The following is a 15,436-nucleotide window of genomic DNA, read 5'->3' on the forward strand; positions in this document are numbered from 1 at the left end:
ACACCAAGGTGATGACAATAGCTCATAATTTTTTTTCAAAAAATAGATGAGCTAAAAACTCTTGAACAGCGGATTAAAGAAGCATCCGAAAAGACGCGTCTGATAGCACGCGCTGTAACTAAACAAAACATGCCGATACATTTTCCACCAGCGTAATAATCCGGTAATAAAATTATGAATGAAAGTCGCAGATCTGATCAACAGAACAGCCGAAAGTTATTTTTATGGGTGGAACTTCACATGAAATAGTACACCAGAAAAAAAAAAATACATTGTATAAATCTTTAGTAAAACCATGTTAGAATCAAAATTATTCGTGTACTTTATACTTTGTTGTTGAATAACTCACGACCAGAAAATTAGATGCGTGGTTTCAAATGTTTCGCTTCTGTGATTAAATCCCTACGCATCTAAACTCTATCGGCCGTGGGTTATTTGACAACAAACATGATTTAAGTAGAACAACTTGTTAGCATGTTGAGAAATAAAATCTTAATATAATCGTTAAAATATAAACGATCACGCTCTATTTCTCAATGCAAACAAAATGGCGGCAGCGCTTTTGTTTTCACCGTCGTCAATGGGCACGTAGCTCTAACTGACGTAAGTGCCCGGATGTTGCAATAATATGAATAATATACATAAATTATTTCTTAATTATTTGGTGTGTTATTGTCAGTAGCCAATCTACGCACAGACATTTGTTTGGTTCAGTGCATGTTTGAAAGCTATTATCGAGTCGACAACAATTTAAAACATTGGTATAGACTAATGATAAAGTCTGATAAAACAGCACACGAAACCACAATAAAATAGCAAATGATAAAACCAGTTGAGAAAACTCGTTCCGTTAAAAAAAAATGCCTAAGGGAATTTTTCTTGTACATTTATTATACCACCTTCATGAATGGCAAAATCAATGGTATATATTTTAACTTAATTTGTCATGATTTCGGACATACATTTTCGGATACTTTTTCCCCATTTATATACGGACCGATTGATGTTGCGGGAAAATATGATCCCTGATTATTATAGAATGATGAACAATTAAGTTACAGTCTAGAAGAGAGTGTTAAATGGCCAAAGTTCACCTTTGACCTTTGCAACAGGGAGACAGATTATACACCCATCACATATAGTCTTATGGAGGATATTTGTCTTCTGTAATTGTTGTTAGACAAGCTTATTTCACATATGGGAAAATGACATTTAAGTATGCATAAGTGGTGCATTTGTCATGTCATTTTGAAATGATGAAAACAGTTTTAAATAAATTATGTTTAAACAGACATATATGAAGGTCTAATGAATATCCACTATAACAGTATGGGCAGTGCTGTGTGAAAAGAGGGTTTAATGCATGTGTGTAAAGTGTCGTCCCAGTTTAGCCTGTGCAGTCCACACAGACTAATCAGGAATGACATTCTCCGCCTAAACTGGATTTTTACTAAGAAGAGACTTTCTTGAAACGAAAAATATCATATAAGCGGAAAGTGACGTCCCAGATTAGCCTGTGCCCACTGCACAGGCTAATCTGGGACAACATTTTACGCACATGCATTAAACCCCCTTTTCACATAGCGAGGCTCATATAATACAATATAAGGACTTTGTATGACTTCAAGTATTCACTTTGACACTGACTTTGAAGTGACAGATATAGTTTTGCATTCGACAAATTGTATATCTTGATTATTTGTTCCAATTTATTTCTAAAACAATAATGCTGAGCAAAGTTATGGGTTTTATAAGAAATATGCAACAACTCCAAGCGAACACTATGACCTTGAACTTTGAGCTAGCAACAAGGTTGTCTTGATTTGATGATCATTTGTGCCAATTTATTTTGAAATGGTGCAAGGCACAACAAAGATATGGGCAATACACATACATGTTCTTTGTCTCGCATAAACTGCAAGTCCTCTTTGAACTTGACCTTGAAGGCAGCGTATATGATTGATTCACGCGACATGTCGTCTTAGTCTGGTGATCATTATTGCCAAAATAATTCGCCCCATTGTTGCAAACAGGTACCATGTGACATTGAAATTAGAATGCACAAAGTAACTTTTTGCACCAATGGGGGGATATATTGAAATAGCATCAGGTACAACACGAAATGTCCCACACAAACAATCACACAAAAGAAAACACACACACATGGACATTATTACACTCAAGGTCCTTCTGCCATTATCATCATGGGGTATAAACATGTTACAAAGTGAGAAACCTAAAAATTCCCGAGGTAGCTCCTAAGGGAGGTAACCTCTTATATGAGTTTGCTAATGATTATCCCTGAGTTAGCTCCCTTACCTCACAAGTTTCTGTGACACATACTGATGGAGATTCGTGAACTGTGACGACATGTTGGCCAGAGCTGCTAAACAGTTTGTGTGCAGATATTTGTCCTGAAAATATAATACCAGTTATTCTAAGTGTATAAGGCAAAAATGGACCAGCTATCTTACTGTCTCATTTCTCTCAATACACACATCATGACTGGTAATAAAATATATGTGTATTGGAAACAATAACAAGATACCAAAAGGACCATGAGCTTTCTAATTAGAACATTTTCAAACTTATTTGTTGCCAAATTGTCGCTCAAGTTTCTTTGTTTTAATTTGTCAATGACCATACCAGTACGCACACTACAACAGATTAGAACCATGTTAACACATAACATTAAATGATTATGATGATGATTATTTTATTATAGCGATTATTACAATAATACATGTACTTCTCATTCAAGTGAAAATGGTGATGAGTTAAAAAAATATTTGTTTAACCATGCTTTCACCTTAGTAGACTAGAACCACCTCAATATTCAAAACTGCCAAAGAATCCTACCCTCATTCTCGCAATGTTGAACTGTATCGTCCTAATCACAACCAAGATAAGCAACCCACCCAAAGAAACTTCAGACATGGTGCGTTCTTTAAACCATGGCACATTTTTTAATGTCTGAAACCAAAAATAATATTCATTAATGACATTTATCACATTAATCATGATATCAACAATTCCATATTTTTTAAGACGTGCAATGAAAACAAATATATCTGGCTGATATCTGGTATACATGTTAAATATCTGCTTAAAGAAAGTCATGCCAAATTGATTTCTTAATCAAAATGTTAAGAAAGTTTGAGTATGTCTAGGCTTATCACACCATTACAAATAATTCCCTTAAAAAAATATGACAATGTTGACGACATAATTTCACCAGAGCACGTAATAAACAACTGATTCTATTCTAAGATTTATGAATAAAGAATAGACTCAGACACAAGAACATTTCCTAACAGTTTAAAAATATACATGCTGGAAAAAGCTTTTTCTTTAACAAACTGTTCTAAATAAATAAATATATAAATGATGATGTAATTATTGGTGTAAACTGCCATGCCAGGCTTAACTTTCATGTAATTATAGAACATTACAGTTTTAAGAATATTTTGTATTTTTAGACTTAAGTGTAAAAATCGGTTGGCAAATATGGGCCGAGCAATTTTTTGTGACTGGTAAAGACAGAAAGAAAGACAGATGATAAATATTTGTTGCTACAAAAAACATACAATTTCATGGACTGCCTTGTTAAAAACATCGTCCTCTGATAGAATAAGCAGAATAATCAACGCCATGTAGATGTGGTGGGAGTTCTTGTCTTGGGCATGGTACAGGATCTTCAACAATGGCATTATCTGAAAACAAGGGAAATACCGTAATTATGTTTTCGGACACTTAAAAATAATTAAAAAAATTCGTGTCCGAAAACTGTATTACAGTTATATATGTGTGCACTGCATTTCAAATAATTTTTAACGCTTAATTTATTTGACAGATAGTTACTACAAGGTTGTACTTTGACCAACAAGTTCAAAGATGAGCATGTGATGTACCTATACTCGCTAGTAGGAACCTGTAATTAACGCAATAAAAAAGCAAACTATGAATTCTTTGCTTTTTCATTTCCGATATTTCTTGTCTAAAACCTTCTATTGTTCCTAAAACTTGCAATAGGGTGCACCAAACTTTGAAACGTTAAGTATTTGTCACGGTTATTTTACTGAGAATGGGTGGTACCATTGCGGTAGATAGTTGAACTGCTAATTGGCCCTTCCCCTGGTAATTGTCATAACGCTTATGCTATCGGGCGAAACCATTGTTTAATACAGGTTTACAAGGTTATTTACCCTATAACGCAAATGTAATGGTCCGTTGCCCTCAGGCACTTGTGTGTCCGAAAATTAAGTCACGAAAAAATTTTTTTTTTGCTAAAAACAGGGGTGTCCTAAAACTTTGAGTGTCAGAAAACATAGAGTAATTACGGTAATCGTCTTATAAATATGGGATAAATCAGAAATAAGGGAAGCAACTTCAATTTCTGGAGTGTAGATAGCAATCTGTTAGGCATGTAGTAGTGGTAGATATTCTCATCCTGGCATGGTACTGGATTTTTAGCGATTGTATTATCAGACAAACCGGAGCAATCCTTCAGAATGACCAGTTAACATCTGATGGAATGTAATCTAGAAAAGAAGTGGACAGAAAAAATAAATAATTTTTAATGTCAAGTTGTCAACCCTAAAATAGGGGTAACAACGCACTAAATTTCAGGTTAAAAAACACTGAATCTCACCAACTGGTCAATGTTGGTACGTGACAGTATAAAAGCCTTCACGTTTGGATTTCGGTGAATCAGCAGATACAGCAGCAGGGTGGTCTGGTCGTCTTTCAGCGTGCTGCAAAGTGTCTTGTATAATTCGCTGAAGTCGGTTTTGAAGGTCGCATGGGCAGTAGTTGGGCCTTGAGCTGCCTCTGGAAAATGATTATACAGCTAGGAACAAATATATAATAAGATGCGATCTGGGAAAACAGGGCTTATGGCGCGTACGTTAAGTATCGTCCCAGATTTACCTGTGTGGACTGCAGGGACGACAGTTTTCGCTTTTATTATAAACCTGTTGAATGCTTTTAACAAAATACAGGTTGTATCAATCGTTGAACTAAAAAATCCCGTATTACGCTACTCGCTGTTTCCAATTCCGTATTACCATACTAGCCGGACTACTTCGACCCATTTAATGACGTCACATTACACGCACCGAAAATAGAAATATTTTATATTACGAAATATATTATGTAGTACATCGTGTGACGTCATTTCTGTGACAAAACACAATAGTTTTATCTGAACTCTGTAAGGACATGTCGGACGTTGTGTTTTTTAACAGTAAACTATGTGTTAAAAACGTATTTTGGAGTGTGTGTTTATCGTGCATAAATGTATATTTCGATAGGAATACAATAAAATAGTGTGGTTTAAACTAAGTTTCGATAAAGACACGGAAGATAGAAGTGGAAGTGCATATCATTTAAACATTTTTGTTATAATCATCGGATTAAAGTTTTCAACTTAATTGTTATAAAAATTGGATTAATGATGGCATTAAGGCAAGCAGGTCGGAAACCTGTGTTTTCCCGGTTCGAATGTTTACTCGTTTTTTTACATAAACTGTATTCATAAGCGTCTTAAATAAACTATGGCGTACCGTTTTAGCCATTGTTTTGTCAGTTTTGTTAAAGTAAAAAATACATTTGTTAACTGTTTTCGTTAGTTGTTGTATATAATAAAAGGAATATTATGCTAGTCAATTGTTCCAAGAGTTTGTATCACTCTCGTGGCTTGTGCTATTTCGCATCACACTCGAGGCTCTGCCTCTCGTATGATACGTCATCACACAAGCCACTCGAGTGATACAAACTCTTGGAACAATTGACTAGCGTAATATTCCGTATTTATTATATTTTTAGTTGCAAGGAAGTCTCTTCTGAGCGATAATCCAGTTAAGGCTGAAAGTGTAATCCCTGGTTAGCCTGTGCAGATGGTACAGGCTAATCTGCCATGACACTGTATGTTACATGCATTAAACCCTGTCTTCCCAGAGTAAGCCTCATATAGATAATATCATATTGTGTGTTTTGAGTAGCAATTAAATTTTTCATGCAAAGTTTGGAAACACGTCAGTGCAAGGCTCGAAAATTTTGTACGTTTGGTTAAACAAGATTAGCTGAAGCTACCTTTTTAACACAGAAATAAACTGTGTGTTGATAACAGAAACAAGGTAAAACAAGGGACAAAATTGTCACAAAACCAAGTTTTCATTGTGAAAAAAAAATCTGATAAAGGGAGAAAACTCAAACTGAACTTTTGAAATGAACAAACAAAATTAACCCCCTTTGTAAGTTTGTTTAAAAAAAAATAATCTATTATTAGTCGTGGCGACCTTGACATTGGAGATATTGACGTGATTCTTTCGTGCGACACACCGTACCATGATGGTGAACGAATGTGCCAAATGATTTTAAAATCTCACAATGAATGACATAGTTATGGCCAGGACAAGCTCATTTATGGCCATTTTTGACCTTTGAACTCAAAGTGTGACCTTGACCTTGGAGATATCGACGTAATTATTTTGCGCGACACACCGTCCAATGATGGTGAACAAATGTGCCAAATGATTTTAAAATCTGACAATGAACGACATAGTTATGGCCCGGACAAGCTTGTTCCGCCAGCCCGCCAGCCAGCCAGCCAGCCAGCCCGCCCGCCCGCATTCGCCAATCTAATAACCAGTTTTTTCCTTCGGAAAACCTGGTTAATAACATACAAAATGAAAAGTACAGTGGCAATATTTGTTGTTAAATATATGCTTTATAGTGACAACACCCATTTTGTGTGGCTCAACATTAAGTACAACAATTTTAATTTTCATTTAACAATTTGAGACAACAAAGGCTTACATCAACATGTGTTATCTATTTTAATGCTGCGTGGCGTCCTTGGTTGAACTCGTGTGCTCACCTGGACCACAGAACCAATGAAATTATTCATGTGATCCAAGTCTTCTTTTCCAAATACCCAACAGTCAACCAAGGAGCACAGCATATTTGAGGAAAATGTCGGTTATGACAATAAAGCCTACTTCCTTTCAGAAAGTTGTCTTAATTCCAAAATAATTGAAATAATCAAAATTTTATAAAACAAGAGATGTGTTTGTCAGAAACACAATGCCCCCTACTGCACCACTTTGAATTCTTTTTAATTATACCCCTTTAAAAAGTATTACTTCTCTTGTGAAAATGATCTGTACCTGCCAAATGATAAATAGAAATTATCTCCCTTTTAAGCTTGTTACTTCCCTTGGATTTGTTTTTTTTACCTTGAAGGATGACCTTGACCTTTCACCACTCAAAATGTGCAGCTCCATGCATGCCAAATATCAATTTGCTATCTTCAATATTGCAAAAGTTATGGCCCATGTTAAAAGTTTTCAGACGAATGCACAGACTGACAGACAGACAGAAGGACTGACAGTTCAACTGCTATATGCCACCCAACTGGGGGCATACAAAAATTCACTTATCTTATCCAGCCTTTACAGGTCAATGTCATGCAGAAAAACAGAATTAACAAGCAAATTCATTGAATTGATATCCCCCGCCAATATGCTTCTGGACACAAAAGAATTATATTTGACACTTAAAAAAGCATAAAGGGCCATAACTCCATTATTAACAGATGTTGTACAATGCCATTTGGTAGTAATCATCCTCTTCACCATATATATACTCATACCAAGTTTCAATGAAATCCGCCAAAGCACTTCCAAGATATGGCTCCGGACACAAAAATGCCAGACGGACGGAAAGATGGACGGATGGACGGACAATGCCAAAACAATATCCCTCCGCCTATGGCGGGGGATAATAACAAACTGACGGTACCATGAAAGACTCCAGTACATTTATCAGGTTAAAATGCAGAAAACAAGGCGATACATGTGGTTACATAAATATGCTTACAAACATTTTCTGGCCATTGACCTTCATGCATGAATATTTTTTAACAATGTTGTGACAGATATTTTCCATACTGGAATCCAGTAAAACAGATCAAAGTACATCCCACATAATGATTGTAATGGCGTTTATAAACATGTTTGAAATGCGTATGAACAAAACAAGAGCATGAATAAAGGGCAAAGTCAAACACAAAAATAATATTGGTTACATTTTGTTGGGGCTTTGTTTTCCAAAAATTAAAACCATTTCCCACTTGATAAAATCAGAAAATTGAAAAAGAACACTATACATTTCTTGTATAACCACTTTTTTCCAACCAAAAATTTAAGTAATAAATCAAACCATTTTTCTTATGACAAATTCCTTCTTTAACTTACCTTCAAAACTGTGGACCCAGTCTGTGTTAAATACAGTTTTAAATTGTTTAGTATATCTTTATATCACAAAACAATTGATAAGCATAATTTAATCAACAGCTATTGTCTAATGCAATTTGGGCCTATAATATAGATTTTTTTCAGAAACATTAACCTTTATTTATCTATAAACCTTCTACTTTATATGTTTAACTAAAAATCATAGATGTAACATTTTTCTACTTAGGGTTCTTCCGCACATGGATTCAGCCCCCCATGCAACTGGTCACAAAAATTAGTGTTAGGGGGAGAGACAGTAATTTAATATAATTTTTTCAGGAAAAACATTCTTAACTAAGAACTGTGTTTTTCATCTTTTAGTTTTCAAGATATGCTACTGACAAAATTTAAGTTCACACATTAGAAAGGATCTATAACTCTTAACAAAAGGCAAGAGTAACAGTTCTTGTGTACTGCAAACCCCTTAATCAGCTTTACCTACATATAAACTTTTATGTTGAAATCTCTTATTGAGATATACTCAAGACAAGACAAACGATTAACAAAGGGTGATAACTCTCCAAAAGAGGGACCAAGAGTTATGTTTCATGTGCACTGCACCTCCATTGATGAAATCTACCTTTTTATAAAGTTTCAAGATACCTCAGACACTTTTTGAGATATGCTCCCGGCAAAATTTAAGTACACTAATTAACAAAGGACAATAACTCTTAGAATCAACACAGAAGAATTAAAATTGTTGTACTCTGCAAATTCTCTCAATGAGATCTACCCAACTATTGCTTGATTGATCATTGTCTGCTTGGTTACTACTTAAATGTACCCTGGGTACTCTTAAGTATACTTACATGTACCCGGGGTACGGCAAATATACTTAAACGTACCCGGGAATTTTAACGCTAAATCAGTCATTGTCGGCTATTTTTTTCATTAATGATGTTGACATTTATGTCAAATTTTCTGTTAAATATCCTCTATATTATTGAAACTCATACTCAAAAAGCATTTTGATGCATTTTTGTTAAAAGAGAAGTTTTTTAAAATAAACAATATTGTTTTACGGTAATAGAGAGCACATTTTACGACATCGGATTTCGGGCGGGAATACATCTCGTGTACAGTCTAATATTGACCGGGTACGTTTAAGTATATTTACCGTACCCGTGCTACATGTAAGTATACTTAACTGTACCCGGGATACATGTAAGTAGGACCCGAGCCGACAATGACCAATCGAGCCCAACTTTTATTCAGGTGAATACATCTTTAATTTTTTTAAAGATATGATCTGGACAAAATTAAAGAACAAATATTTACGAAGGAGAAAAAAACTATTGTCAAGCAATATGGTCCCCAACCGGCTCCGCCATTGTCAGAAATTCCACCATTTTCAGTTTGTGTTTTTTTGGTTGCCATAGCAACCACAATTTTCGACGTAGGAACAAAATGAAATGACGTGCATAATGTCCATATTGCCATCTATCCATGTTGAAAGTTTCATGAACAATTTATTAAGAACTTTTAAAGTTATTGCAGGATCCAGAAAAGTATGACAGACAGACTGACTGACAGACGCACAGAGCGCAAACCATAAGTCCCCTCCAGTGAAACTGGTAGGGTACAATAATTCAAGAGTCTTATAAAGTGCCTTGATGGATACTGCTGCTTAAAATACTTGGCATCTATTTAAAGCAAATAAACATTTTCAGAAAGATTGGTAGAAATCTGATGAAAACTGGCTGAGTTATGGAGCAATAAAAGCTGCGCCATGAGCGCATGATACGCCCGTCGTTCGCCAATGAAGTAGTAAGGTAATAAATAACCCTTTGAATCATTTTTTTACTTCAGTTTATTTGTATTTGAATACATGGTTTATTTTATAAGTACATGAGCATGGAAATCACGAAATTTTGACGAACAAAGTCCCATAACTCTGGAACGACAATTCAGAATTCCGTCAAAAACGAAAGGGGATCAGGGTTTATCAATATTAAGATTGTGTTGAAATTTGAAAAAAATCCATCGAAGGATATTTGAGCTACAGTAGGACATTCAATGAAATCACGAAATTTTGACGAACAAAGTCCCATAACTCTGGAACGACAATTCAGAATTCCGTCAAAAACGAAAGGGGATCAGGGTTTATCAATATTAAGATTGTGTTAAAATTTGAAGAAAATCTGTCAAAGGATATTTGACGTAGCGTACGACATTAACAGACGGACGGACGGACGGACGGACGGACAGACGGACGCGGGGTATACCATAATACGTCCCGTCATAGACGGGCGTATAAAAAATCCATCGGGGGATATTTGAGCTACGGTAGGATACATGAACAACAATAACATTTAAGGTCACAGTGACCTTGACCTTAGAATGAATGACCTTGAAATGACCAGTGGTCATCTAAGTGTGCTTGCAAACCTTCATGTCAAGTTTGAAGACTCTATGTCCAAGCATACCAAAGTTATAACAATTTTAACATTTTAACATTTAAGGTCACAGTGACCTTGACCTTCAAATGAATGACATTGAAATGACCAGTGGTCATCTTCTAGTACTGGCCAATCTTTATTTCAAGTTTGAAGACTCTAGGTACAAGCATACCAAAGTTATAACATGAAATAAGAACTTTAACATTTTTACATTCAAGGTCACAGTGACCTTGACCTTCAAATGAATGACCTTGAAATGTCCAGGGGTTACTTACTAGTTCTGGCCAACCTTCATGTCAAGTTTCAAGACTCTAGGTCCAAGCATACCAAAGTTATAACAACTTTAACATTTTTACATTCAAGGTCACAGTGACCTTGACCTTCAAATGAATGACCTTGAAATGTCCAGTGGTTACTTACTAGTTCTGGCCAACCTTCATGTCAAGTTTCAAGACTCTAGGTCCAAGCATACCAAAGTTATAACAACTTTAACATTTTTATATAGCTACAGTAGGACATTCAATGAAATCACGAAATTTTGACGAACAAAGTCCCATAACTCTGGAACGACAATTCAGAATTCCGTCAAAAACGAAAGGGGATCAGGGTTTATCAATATTAAGATTGTGTTGAAATTTGAAAAAAATCCATCGAAGGATATTTGAGCTACAGTAGGACATTCAATGAAATCACGAAATTTTGACGAACAAAGTCCCATAACTCTGGAACGACAATTCAGAATTCCGTCAAAAACGAAAGGGGATCAGGGTTTATCAATATTAAGATTGTGTTAAAATTTGAAGAAAATCTGTCAAAGGATATTTGACGTAGCGTACGACATTAACAGACGGACGGACGGACGGACGGACGGACGGACAGACGGACGGACAGACGGACGCGGGGTATACCATAATACGTCCCGTCATAGACGGGCGTATAAAAACCAACAAGTGCAGACACAGTCAGGGAGTGACTCACTGACTGACAGCAACAAGTGCAGACACAGTCAGGGAGTGACTCACTGACTCACAGTAACAAGTGCAGACACAGTCAGGGAGTGACTCACTGTCTCACAGTAACAAGTGCAGACACAGTCAGGGAGTGACTCACCGACTCATAGTAACAAGTGCAGACACAGTCAGGGAGTGACTCACTGACTCACAGTAACAAGTGCTGACACAGTCAGGAAGTGACTAACTGACTCACAGTAACAAGTGCAGACACAGTAAGTGAGTGACTCACTGTCTCACAGTAACAAGTGCAGACAAGGTCAGGGAGTGACTCACTGACTCACAGTAACAAGTGCAGACACAGTCAGGGAGTGACTAACTGACTCACAGTAACAAGTGCAGACACAGTCAGGAAGTGACTCACTGACTGACAGCAACAAGTGCTGACACAGTCAGGGAGTGAGGCACTGACTAACAGTAACAAGTGCAGACACAGTCAGGGAGTGAGGCACTGACTCACAGTAACAAGTGCAGACACAGTCAGTGTTAAAGTTTTGGTTAAAGTTTTGAAATTTTATATTGACCTTTGACCTTGAAGGATGACGTTGACCTTTCACCACTCAAAATGTGCAGCTCCATGAGATACACATGCATGCCAAATATCAAGTTGCTACGTTCAATATTGCAAAAGTTATGAAGAAGGTTAAAGTTTTGGATAAAGTTTTAGGACACATATATTTGACCTTTGACCTTGAAGGATGACCTTGACATTGACCTTTCACCACTCAAAATGTGCAGCTCCATGCGATACACATACATGCCATATATCAAGTTGCTACGTTCAATATTGCAAAAGTTATGAAGAAGGTTTTGAGACACACACACACACTTACAATGACAGACAGGCCAAAAACAATATACCCCCGATCTTTCGATCCGAGGGAATAAAAATACCAATGTACTCCATTTTTTCAATTACCTTGTGCATTTGTGAACTGAAAAAGTGCCTGACGATACGGATTTTTCAACGCCAGTTCGGATGTGCAGTGATTGGCCAAGACCAACAAGAATAGAAGACTCTGATTGGCTAAAAGGGTCTCGTTAAATTCTTCTTCAGTCTTCTTTGTTGCTGACGCCGATGCTGATGACCCCATGCCCAGTGTGACAACTGACCAGAGACTTGCTACAAAACAAGAGGGCAAACATGGCATGAGATTGCTCACCTAACACAAACAGAAGGGCCCACATGGCATAAGATTGCTCACCTAACACAAACAGAAGGGCCCACATGGCATTAGATTGCTCACCTAACACAAACAGAAGGGCCCACATGGCATAAGATTGCTCACCTAACACAAACAATAGGGCCCACATGGCATGAGATAGCTCACCTAACACAAACAGAAGGGCCCACATGGCATAAGATTGCTCACCTTACACAGGCTAGATTATCAGAGATCTATCTTGACCTTTGATCTCCAATTTAATTAAATTGCGAACCTCATGGCGTTATTTCTTAAGGAAATTGGAAAGAGGCCCAATAATTTCGGCCCCTGTTACATAAGGGTGAAAAGCCCTGTAAGCAGGGGAAAAAGACACTACACTTTACTTACATGCTAATGATGCTGTCATGTTTGCAATAGCTCCTACAGAATCGGTTGTGTTTTTGTAGAGCTCGTGAGGGCACTTCTCTTGGTTCACGTAATTTCTCAGCAAGGCTTTTACCAGCAAGCATGCATGTATTGAGCTGGAAAGTAAAATTAAAGCCCCAATTTAACATTATTTCAGTCTAATGTGCCTCTTTCCGGAAACAAGAGCACCGAATAACATGTGCCAACGCATGGCTTTGGGTGCAGTTTTGAATAAATGAAAGCTTGTCAGAATTTTTTTAATTTGTTTATAGGTCACAGTGAATTTGACCTTGTGACCCAACAGTGGGTGTGGCATGTAGAACTCATCAAGGTGCATCTACATATGAAGTTTCAAAGTTGTAAGTGGAAGCAATTTGATTTCAGAGCAAAATGTCAAGGTTTTAGCACGACGCGGACGGCGGAAGACACGACGAGCTGGCTATGACAATAACTCGGGTTTTCTCCCAAAACAGCCGAGCTAAAAATAGACAAAATGCATGTGCATTAAGTGTTTTACCAAATTATCCTGTGCAGTCTGCACAGGCTAATAAGGTAGACACTTTCGGCCTAGACTGGATTTTCCTTAAGAAGAGAATTCTTTCAAAACCAAAATTACATGAAAGCAGAAAGAGTTGTCCCTTATTAGCCAGTGGGGACTGTGCAGGCGTATCTGTGACTACACTTTATGTGCAAGCATAAAGAAGAGTTATCTCAGAACATGGCTCAGATATTGACACTTAACCCTTTGCATGCTGGGAAATTTGTCGTCTGCTTAAATGTCGTCTGCTGAATTTCTAAAATTAGCATTTTCTTCGATTTTTTTTCAAAGAATACTATCAGAATAGCAAACAGTTTGGATCCAGATGAGACGCCACGTTCTGTGGCGTCTCATCTGGATCCAAACTGTTTGCAAAGGCCTTCAAAATTCGACTTCCGCACTAAAAGAGTTAAACATGAAAGCTGATCTAACTAAAGTCTTAACCAGGGCATTCTTAGCTAACATAAGGGCTTCACAAAGACTGAGTACACATGATTGTGTCCGTTACAAATGCATTTAACCCACACACTTCTCTTAATTATGATAATCACCATATGTTGAAATGAAAACAAAAGTGCAAAACTTGTCACAAAATAGGCTCATTTAAATGTCTGAGATAGATTGATCTTGATTAAGAGAGCAAATAACATTAATTTGGCAATTTTTTTATTAAATAAGGCCATAATTTTGAAGTGCTCCAAGCAATCTGGCTTGTCATTGTACTTGGCCAAGATATTATGCCCACAAACATTTCAGCCAACATGATGATCCGATTTTAACATTTTGAAATAAACAGGCTTGATTGTGCTGAACACAGATCTTAGCCACAAGTGTTCCAATAATGTGTCCAGTTTTTAATGATGAGCGTATACAGAATTACTCACCACTTTCCTTGCATCATATATTTATACATAGTAAATCTGCTGGCAGGCAGTGGCTGATACATCTGAACCGAAAGTAGCACTATAAGAGTGTTGAGGGCCTCCAGGTGTAGAGCATATGTAAAACTCCTGAAAAAAAAAATCAGAGCATACGTAAAATTTCAGTAAATATATGCATAACTATATAATATAAAAGCTTATGTTAACCTACTAAAAATATATATTAAAGTACGAGTAAATCTCTAAACACTTTGTCAGCTTTGTTCAAGGGCAACACATACAGGAATATGTGGGTTACTGGCGATGAAAGTGTCAGATTTACACTTCATGGTGATCACACGTTTGAGAAAGTTGTCTTGTATATCAGTCATCTACATTCAATTGTGATGACATATTTTAAGTTCCCATGCAATCCCTTTAAAGATGTGGATGAAGTTTTCTCTAAAAACTTGCAACATTTTATTTGTTTAGGAAAAATAAAGAGCACATTGTTAGAAAAAAACACCTTCCTCTTAACCTCTTCTTAATAATAATACTTTTCATAGGCTCAACTGAATAACCTTTTTCTTCACTAAACTCTGAAACCATATTTCTTTCAGTCCATTTGTTAGAACGAAAATTCAAGAATCTATACGTTGGCATGATTATAAAATGTATGTCAACCAGATTGATGAAAAAAAGAAGTTTTAAAATTACTGTCTCCAAAATACCCCCCCGACCTCAAACTTATTATTAGGGGC

The 15,436-nt window shown here is 36.6% G+C and overlaps 1 protein-coding gene and 1 long non-coding RNA gene across 3 annotated transcripts in view; both read right to left on the bottom strand.

Moving 5' to 3' along the window:
- LOC127848825 (dymeclin-like) overlaps nt 1–15,436 on the bottom strand; it is a 53,744-nt gene that overhangs the window by 12,348 nt on the left and 25,960 nt on the right. For both annotated transcript variants that reach the window (XM_052381468.1, XM_052381467.1), the window contains exons 6-12: nt 14,700–14,825; nt 13,260–13,393; nt 12,626–12,829; nt 4,652–4,830; nt 3,588–3,713; nt 2,860–2,973; nt 2,320–2,414 (exon numbers count right to left, since the gene is read on the bottom strand). In XM_052381468.1, the coding sequence (XP_052237428.1) occupies nt 2,320–2,414; nt 2,860–2,973; nt 3,588–3,713; nt 4,652–4,830; nt 12,626–12,829; nt 13,260–13,393; nt 14,700–14,825 (978 nt within the window). The remainder of the gene's footprint in view (nt 1–2,319; nt 2,415–2,859; nt 2,974–3,587; nt 3,714–4,651; nt 4,831–12,625; nt 12,830–13,259; nt 13,394–14,699; nt 14,826–15,436) is intronic.
- Nucleotides 1–15,436, bottom strand: part of LOC127848851 (uncharacterized) — a 41,674-nt gene that overhangs the window by 12,348 nt on the left and 13,890 nt on the right. The gene's annotated exons all lie outside the window — the stretch shown is intronic.

The sequence above is a fragment of the Dreissena polymorpha genome, chromosome 10, assembly GCF_020536995.1.
Source record: "Dreissena polymorpha isolate Duluth1 chromosome 10, UMN_Dpol_1.0, whole genome shotgun sequence".
Lineage (NCBI taxonomy): Eukaryota > Metazoa > Mollusca > Bivalvia > Myida > Dreissenidae > Dreissena > Dreissena polymorpha.